Source organism: Empidonax traillii, unplaced genomic scaffold (genome assembly GCF_003031625.1).
Source record: "Empidonax traillii isolate 1590-97213 ecotype Southwest subspecies unplaced genomic scaffold, ASM303162v1 scaffold513:size879593, whole genome shotgun sequence".
Lineage (NCBI taxonomy): Eukaryota > Metazoa > Chordata > Aves > Passeriformes > Tyrannidae > Empidonax > Empidonax traillii.
The window spans coordinates 720,251-729,842 of record NW_020955706.1 but is presented as its reverse complement, the minus strand read 5'-3'; the positions used below and the strand labels follow the sequence as shown (position 1 = coordinate 729,842).

General features: G+C 33.9%; 1 protein-coding gene across 5 annotated transcripts in view; it reads right to left on the bottom strand.

Annotated features, from left to right (window-relative positions):
* Positions 1 to 8,373: 8,373 nt before the first annotated feature.
* Positions 8,374 to 9,592, bottom strand: part of OSBPL6 (oxysterol binding protein like 6) — an 87,350-nt gene continuing 86,131 nt past the window's right edge. For all 5 annotated transcript variants that reach the window (XM_027896696.1, XM_027896700.1, XM_027896701.1 and 2 more), the window contains one exon: positions 8,374 to 8,519. In XM_027896696.1, coding sequence (XP_027752497.1) covers positions 8,411 to 8,519 — 109 coding nt within the window. In that variant the 3' untranslated portion in view covers positions 8,374 to 8,410. The remainder of the gene's footprint in view (positions 8,520 to 9,592) is intronic.

The following is a 9,592-nucleotide window of genomic DNA, read 5'->3' as shown; positions in this document are numbered from 1 at the left end:
GTACATAAATACTTCTTAGTGTCTTTCTTTCCCTTAAGCAACTCTTTTCTCTTGCTTTCAAACAACAGAATGAATTTCATCTGGTGCACCTAGGAACTCAGACCCTTTCTCATAACACTCTGTTATTTCCCTCTAAAACAGACACTGTCTACCCAGTACTGAAAAGTAGCACTGGCTCTATATGTTATGCTTCTAGAAAGCAACTATTTGCCTTCAAATTCATCTTAAAAACCACAAAGCACGTTTCTGTATGCCTTTCTTGCTGACATAATACCATAATCACAGTGGGAAGACTCTGAGAATCTCCTTTTACAAGTATGCTTTGCGAAGAGATGTACGAGGAATGAACAGATTTGAGGTTTTTTTCAGAACAAGCACAGGGATATGGGCAATCAGCAAAGAATGCTCTTTTAGCTATTTAGATTCTGACATTTTGGCCTGATAAAGAATTGGCATGGGGCTGTTTCCCATCTAAAAGGCTGTTAAAAGCAAAGAAGCTCAGTAAGGCAATGTAAAAATGACAACTAATATAAACTTTACTCTTGTAATGGCATTCTCATACTCTGAGGAAGGTAAAAAATACGAACATTTACTACATTTCCTAAATGTGCGCATGGGATCCAGTCACACCAAAAAAGTGTGACATTATTCCAAATTTATATGCACTTTGTGCAAAAGTGTGAGAAAATACAAAATTCTTTGCTATTGAAGTACTAGGAAATCATAAATGACTAACCACTTAATTATACAGAGAAAAGTAGATAAAGAACCAGAGAAGAGTCTTGCTACTGGTTACAACAAAGAAAAGATACCTAATATCCTAATACAGAACTATCTTAACAATCTCTCTGGATTCTTAATTTTTGTTTAATTTTATGATGGCTTTTTACATACTAAATAAAAGTATCCTCTTCAGACAATCTAGCAGTAACAGATGATGAACAAGTAGTTTGCTATGTATTTTGAGGAAGAAAACTATCTCAGACATCAAATACTAGCAGCTTGATTTCTTAAATATTTTACAGTAAATAACTTAGACACCAATCAACAGACACAGAAGAATCCCTTTGGATAAACCCACTGATACTTCTTTTTGGTCCAAGGGTGAAATTTTTTATTGGTCCACCCTGAGAGTTGGAGATTTAGCAAGATGTGAGCATTTGGTGCAAGACAGAAGCATCACTGTTTATGTCTGCAGAGTTCCAAACTTTGTTTAATTTTTAGAACTCAAACTTCATATGTGATTAATTCTCAGTCAGGAAAGAACTTCTGAAAACAAGTAGTTTACAAATAATTACAAAGGAACAAAAACAGTGTCTTTGCTAATTAGAATGAAAGCTTGACTAAGGTAGAAGTTGTCATTTTGCATTTATCCCTGCATACCAAAATACACTCATCAGCATTTATTTCTCTGCTCAGTCAGGTCTTCTGTGAGACTTAGCTGAAAATAAAATTTATTGTGATCTGAATTTATTATTCTATATGTCAACCACTAAAGAATACAAGTAACACTTATTTTGAGAACTAAACAGATCTATTTTCTAACCTCAAATTGGAATGACAATTTTCAAGGTTGATTTTGAGACAGGTGACAAAGTGATTTTAATATATTTATTGTGATCCAGTCTCAAAATATTTTATAAAATATTAAGTAAATACAAAGATAGTAGATCTCACCTGTGATTCCTCCATATAGTTAAATGAGCTATCCTGAATTTTCCTTTGCCTGGAAAATAGTAAGGATGAACCTTGTATTAACTTTGTTAATGTTACTGTAATATTCCTTGTTCAGGTGAATTTAACAAAGAAAGAGAGAGCATTCAGCACAGGACTAGTAAGCAAAAATCTGAGTTTGCAGTCCTGACTCTAACACTGATTGTTCTTGGTGGATCTGACAAATCAACCACTGGAACACAAGTGCAATCCTAGGAAGTGATGCTACTTCAGAAAAAAGACATTGCATGTGTGGCCGCACCAACTGGCACAAGGAGTAAGTATCTCAGTGAAGAACAACAGTTGGATATTTCCCAGTGAGTGTGTTGCTCTTGTATAGCACATCATTTTGTTACTCAGATAAGTTACCCACTTCTGAATTTTTGAAGGAATTTCCTCACCTCTTTCCCATTTTGCATGCCCAATGTTCTGGGCTAGCAACATCATATATTAGCATAAGGTATCCCCCTTTCATCAATGCAGACCATTAAAAGTAGCAGTTAATATGGAAATATGTTTTAGTGTTTCACAGGAGACATCTGAATCATTGCTCCAGGAGTACCAATAAGTAGCTTTACCATACTTAAATGAATTATACATAGGATAGAAAGAATATATTACAAACTGCTGATTATATATTCAGACTTTATGGTTTCTGTATTTATAAAATATGTAACTCCCTTTGTCCACATTACCAAGACACCTTCAGCCAAATGCTGGCTACAGTCATTTTTTATTTATAAAAGGAATAAAAACTTCCCTTCACCTTCACATTAATTCTGAGCAAATGTCACCAGTCTTCCCTTTTTTCATGCTGTCATGGATCAGTGGAAAGAAAAATGGTATTAAGATAACCTGCCTGAAATGAATTCAACAGCTCTGCTGACATTTTAATTCATAGAAGTTAGAAAACTTTGTATTTTTTTACATTCATACAGGCAGCTTCTGTGACTAGTTTCACCACTCTCCATTGTTGTCTCCTCCTCCCCCTTCTTTTCTGAGGTTTGTCAAAGATTATACGGAAGGTAAAAAAAATTAAAGGTATGAGGGATTTATAATGCCACAGAATTTGACAAAGGAGAAGATTGGCATATAAAACACAAGTACAACAATATCACTTTTTAAACTTGCAAGAGACCATATAAAAATCCTTTTATAAGAGGCCTTCTAGTTTAGTGAAAGAAATACATAGTTTACACCAAAGCCAATGAATGGAAGTACTTTACATACTCTAGTTTAAAAAGCAAATAATGCATTTGCTTTTGTAAGTAGACTCCTTACAATATATAATACAAAAATAAATTGCTGTAAATAAGCCATTTCTCTGACCTTACTCAGATTTGCAGCATTCTTCTGGGTTCCAGACACTGTTCTAATTAAACCTATATTAACATACTTAGTCTAGATTCTTCTGTTTAAAAAAAAAGAAAAAGAAAAAAAAAAAAGAAAAAAAGACCTTTCTTAATGAAAATACTGAGTGATATCAGAATTATCATAAAAGTAACCATGGATGGTAAAGTAGAAAATTATACTACTTTTTATACTAAATATATCTCAACTTCTATCAATATATTTACTAAAGAGCAAATTCAAGTTTTATACAGTTTTGAGGACTAATATTTAATGACAGACAGAAAGAAAAAGCAAGATAGTATTTTTCACCCCAGCAGCTGCCCATGTAAGCAGTTATAGCAAATTTTGTTAACTTTCTCCTAGGCCTGTGTATAACACAAGGTTACCAGTGAAGCCACTCCAGTGTTTCTTACACAATTTTGTCAATGTTAATCTTATTCCACCAGGTGAGCCAAACTCTCTAACTTAACCCCTACTGTAATTTTAGCAAATGAATACAAATATACTTTCTTTTCAGGTGGATTTAATCTGAAAAAGCCTCCCTTACTTTCATTATGCAGCTCTAGTATTAGTCTGAACATATAAAAATGCTAATTCCTCAGATTACAACTGCAGCCAATGGCATGTTAAATAGCTACTGTTTATTGTTGCACCAGACAATGTTTAAAATCCTGTAAAATAAAGAGATCGCACAAACTCTCCCCATACTAACACAGCTTTGCTAGTGAAAGAAACTTAAGCAAAACACAGAGAATTGGTACATTCAGCCCTCTTGGTTATTGTGCAATTGCAAAGGAACCTCCCTTCCCTTAGGGTATTTCTAAAAATTCTGATTTTTTGAGAGAACCTCAAAGCAAGACTACATTTGTGCTGGGCTCCACTGGTGAGAGGTGAGAAAATTATGTGACCTCCACTGCAAACAGAGGACATGGACATAACCCAAATGCAAACTCCTCAGCGGGTGCCCATGAGGGCAGGACCAGCACTGGCTCCTAGTGTGCCCTAAGGTTTGTGTAATTTGCTTGCTGGCACTGTTCAGTAGGTAATTAAGCATAATATCTTTCAAAACTGTGCCATGTATATGCACTGTAATACCTGACATATTCCTGGCATGTGCTATTCAAATAAAACCTACAGATGCCATACAACCTCATTTGGAGTCAGAAGTTCAAAATAAGAAAAAAAAAAAAAGGTAACATTATTTGCAAGATGAAAAGACTACTATAGTGGGATTTTCACTTTTAAAGCTAAATATAAAAAAGTTTATTTCATGCAACTTACATCTGTCTAAAATTAGAATGTGTCTAGATGACTTTTTAATCACAGTGATACTGTATGAAAATCAACTCATATTCAAATAGTCTCTCCCAGTGAGATAACAATTTCTAAGATGGAGAAAAATCTACCACCTTGTTAATACTGATCTAAAATAAGAATGAAGTTATTTAGGTCTTTGTCACACATTACATTTGATGAAAATACCTATTATTACCGATCATATTCACAGTTCTAGAGCAGGGAGGAAATTAAGATACACTTTTAAAATATTAATTGAAACTACAGCTCACTATTATGAAATAAAAGCATGAAAGTTGTGTATTTTGTACAGAAATAAGTGTTCTGAGAAAAAACATGGAAAAAAGTAAAGGATATGTCTCTCAAGTGAAAGTTAATATATCTTAAATTGCTTAAAAGGTTTTAAATGCCAAAAGATTACACAAATTTTCATCACCTACCAAACCTATAGCAATTAAATCTACTGAGTTGGATAGTATTTTTCATGCCTTCCAAAAGGAAATACTGCCTGGATGAATGGAGAGATGTGGGCAGAAAACTGTCTAAATGCCCAGGCTTGAAGGGCACTTATCAATGTTTTACGCCCCGCTGGCAGCCTGCAATGAGGACAGCCCTGCAGGGATCAGTTTTGTGGCCCATGTCAATCAACATCTCACCAGTGACCCAGACAAGGACAAAAGACTACATTCTAACTAGTTCACAGATGACATTAAATCAGGAGGATGAGATGGCATGCCAAATGGCAAAGCTTGAACCAGAGGGACACTGCTCAACTTGAGGACCGGGCCAGAAAACACTTCATGAGGTTCAACAGAAGTGGAAAGATCTGCTCACACATGATGAGAAGGGATGCCTGAGCAGAAGCCCTGCTAAAAAGAGCAGGTACTTACAATAGGTGCCAGGATGCAAAACAGCCAGTGGTGCACTCTCTTTGCAACATTGGATACTCCATTCTGCACTACATGGGCAGGGGATGTAAAAAGAATGCGATTCCCTGTGACTCACTGCTGTGAAATTTCACAGGTTGACTAAAAATTGTAATTTGGACAGAAGCCCCCAGACCCACTGTCATTAGAAACAGCCCAAAATATGCCATGATGTCCATCAACATTAGAGAAAAAAAATTATTAACAGACTTTGCACAGAATCCAGAGAATTTGGCACTATAGAAACTGCTTTACAGTACATCTGGTAGCACTTTTCAACTTCTGATAAAGACTGAAAATATTTTGTGTTGCATCATGTTGTGTTTTCTCTATTTACTAATTAAACTAATTTAACATTCACTAGACTTAGAAAGTGCTTTCAATAGATTTAGCATACCACAGATTTTTCAAATTCCAAAGATATTAATGCTACTTTTCTTTCAATGAGTGTCAAGTAAACTATTGTAAAAAAAATTCAACAATAGCATCTTCATGGTTCACCAAGTTCCAGTTTGCATCATTGCAAATAATTCCATTCACAAAGCACTACCAGAACACTGTAAAGCTAATGACCTTCTTTCTGTATTTAAATTAAAAGTTTGAGGACATGCAGTTCTGTCCCTCAAATGTACTTGCAGTCATACACACGTAATTCTTCCTAATATCACGGTGAACTGCACACAAAGACTGGAGCAAGAGGTGGACAAGTGTTTAATAGAGCTGGTTTTAAAGAAAGCAACACAGAATAATTAACTGCTATTTTGCACACAATGCACAAATTTGATTCATAGTGATGTTATTAAAGCAAGTAGGATGAAGTTAACCAAATATTACTTACAAACCCAAACTTTGATATATTTTCATTTTCTTATAATAAAAATTGCATAAATAAAAAAAATAATAAATCAGACTTGGTTCAAATAGGAAAAAAAGATAACATTCTTTGAATAATTTAAAATTTTCTTTGGAAGAAGTCCTATTCATCTGCACATAGTTTTTTTTTATACCAAATATTGATAAACAATTCATCAGCATTCACAATTCTTAAAAAGCCTACTTAATATTTTCTTTAGGTTTTCATAATTCTGTTAACAGAACTGCATGAAGAAATTGGAACTGATTGGTATCTAGTTGCCCTGCTAGTTGCTTTGTCATACAATCAATACAGAGAACTTAATTAAGCAACCTAAGTAATCTGAGTTCCACAGGGAGCTGACTCTGCAAAATGAAGAAGCAGGCTGAGAGCTGGGCATGTGTGGTGATCCAGAGTGATCAAGCAGCTCTGCTGACAGGATCACATACTTATCTAGTAATTTTATTTTAGGGCACGGTATTGGAATCAATCTTAAATAGAAAAATTTGTGTGCACAATGTATGCTGTGTATGGGCAGAAAGAAATACACTGTATATGCATGAAATCTAACATATCATCGATGGCAGGGTATATAATACACGTATAAATGGAAGACTAGATCATACTATATGGATCTTAGTTTTTACCTAACATATTACTTTTGTCCTTCTATTAAAATCTGCCCTCCTACTATCACTCAGAGATTTTCAAACAGAAAGTGCCAAGCCTTCTCCCACTTATATTAACTGAGGCTTAGCAACATGTAAGAGACTTGGTTCTTAATAAAAAAATATAGAATCACTTTATGGAAGAATGTGAAGTATAATTTTGCACAAAAGCTATTTTGGCAAAACAAGTAGTAGTTGTTAGCTACAACATTTGGAAGCCTCTGCCATACGCTCAAATATAAATTTAGATAAGAAAAGTGGACGGGGAAAAAACAGAGCCAGGAAAGTAAACACTGTGTGTAGCAGGAAACAGTTGCATTTACAGTACTATCCAGCTTCTGGAGAGAAGCCAGAGACCTTCCCATGAAATCCTTCTGTGCTTTTAACACTGTCGCAAAGCTTCAGGGACTTCTAATGGCATAAACAGTTATGGGAAAATGAGATTAACTGTGACATCTATGTCCAGCCAGTGCTAAAAGTGGTGACTGCATCTCAGCATCAGTCACTTTAGAATATGAACTTTCTATGCATTTACCAAAATTGTCTCAAATTCAACCAGCTAGGAGTTTCTTTTCAGTCTGATTATACAGTCAGCATCCCAAAGCTAAAGCATGTACAGTAGATCTTATTCCTCTGAAATACAGTTAGATGTTTGGTTGTCTTTTGATTTTAAATAATGCAGCTCATCCAATATTTTTATTATGATAAAATTCTAGTGCTTTAAAAATCTGCCCTCCACACAAGCCTAAGCATAGATATTTTAAATTTACTTACTGTACATCTTCATATTTTGTTAAGGCATGAACAATGGCATATGAATGGGAACAGCTTCTGGAAAAGCATATCTTTTTGACAAAGGCCAGTCCAAGCACATCACATCAGAGGACTAACCTGAAGCCAGAAATGACAGTGTTGTGACCCAAGAGTTTTTAACAAAAATAGTTGAAACAAAATGGATGTTTTTCTCTTTTTCTTCCTTTTTTTTTTCTTTTAAATTTAAATTATATTACTCTTAATGTCTGTTTAAAGCACCGGTTGCAGTTTTGCGCTTACCACCTCTTCTGAGTGACTTTGGATAACTCATCTGCTTCTTTTTTTCTAAATTTTCAGCATATGAAACTTTAAAAGGTTTTTGTTTCCTTTTTTCTTTTTTTTCCTTTTTTTTTTTTTTTTTTTTTTTTTTTTTTTTTTTTTTTTTTTTTTTTTTTTTTTTTTTTTTTTTTTTTTTTTTTTTTTTTTTTTTTTTTTTTTTTTTTTTTTTTTTTTTTTTTTTTTTTTTTTTTTTTTTTTTTTTTTTTTTTTTTTTTTTTTTTTTTTGTTTTTTTTTGTTTTTTGTTTTTTTTTTTTTTTTTTTTTTTTTTTTTTTTTTTTTTTTTTTTTTTTTTTTTTTTTTTTAATGGCTGCTGCAAAATTAAAAAGATCCAGAAGTGGTCAGGGGCCTGGTCTAATGCACTTTCAAAAGTCCATTATAAAGATGAATATAAATGCGTATGATACGTTTTTCCGTAGTCCCACAAACCACGCTTAGCTATAAGAAACATATTGTGCATAGTTATTTTTTTTCTTCAGAGTGATATGTTTACTAGATCTACATTCTCAGTTTACCAGAGCACAGGAATGTCTACTTTACTAAAGCCAGGATCCTTTCGCAGTTCCCAGTAGGTTTCATTGGTAACCCAGGCTTCTCTTTGATTAGCGTCAATAACTTTTCTGCAGAAAAGGGAAAAAAAAAAAAAGAAAAAGAGAGAGATACAGAGAGGGAATAAAGTTTTGACCATAGATCTCTACTCTTATGTAATGTAAAATCAAATTCCATACCTCTCTGATCTAACCAATATTAAATACAATTTCATATTTCTGAAGAACACCAGAACAGTGTCAGGGATTTAAAAACAAAAATCAACTTCTACCTACATCAAAAGTGGAAGACAGACAAAACAGCCTGCAAACAGACTGCAAACCTGTTGTCTGATACGTGTGAACAGGTCTTGGAGCCATATAAAACCTCTTTGGCCATTACAGATTTTGATTACATGCAAGGGATCACCCAATAGGTGTAGCTTGCAGAACACCTATTTATGTTTTTTTATCTCCCCTGTACTGTGCTCACATTACACTACCACTGCATCAAGCACTTTCAGTCTTTTCACTTTTGATTCCCTATGCTAAATATCAGGCTATTTGGTATGACTATCTGACTACCCCTTGTTTCAGAAGAATGCTTAATGAAAAACCAACCAACAAAAAACCCTTCGCTCAAAAATAAATAAACTTTAAATGTATACATACAGATTTATAGATACTTTTTAGATATATATATATATATATGTTCAATTTTGTTGTTCAGGCCACACATTATTACTTGGTGTATGCAATGACTTAAAAAAATAACCTAGTTAAATCTCATATTTCGATATTATACTTCTATTCCACTTAAAAGTTCAAAAACATTGGCCAAGGGGTTCATTACACTTGTATAGCTGTTGTCCATTGTGAGAAAGTGATCTTTCAATTACAAAGCTTTAAACTATGTACATGATTAACAGACAAAGTTGGTGATAACTCTTGTAGTACTTTGTCAGGTTACACTAGAGAAAACGGAGACTTATCACTCAAGTAAATAGACTTACTTAAAAAATTTGGGTACATATTCAATGCCATTTTCTTCCATGTACCGCCTCCGAGCTCTCTGAAGTTCCTCTATTCTTTGTTTCTCAGATGCTGCTGCTTCTATATTTCCTTCCTCCAGAAGCCTGTAAGAATAACAGCAGGCCCTATAGCAA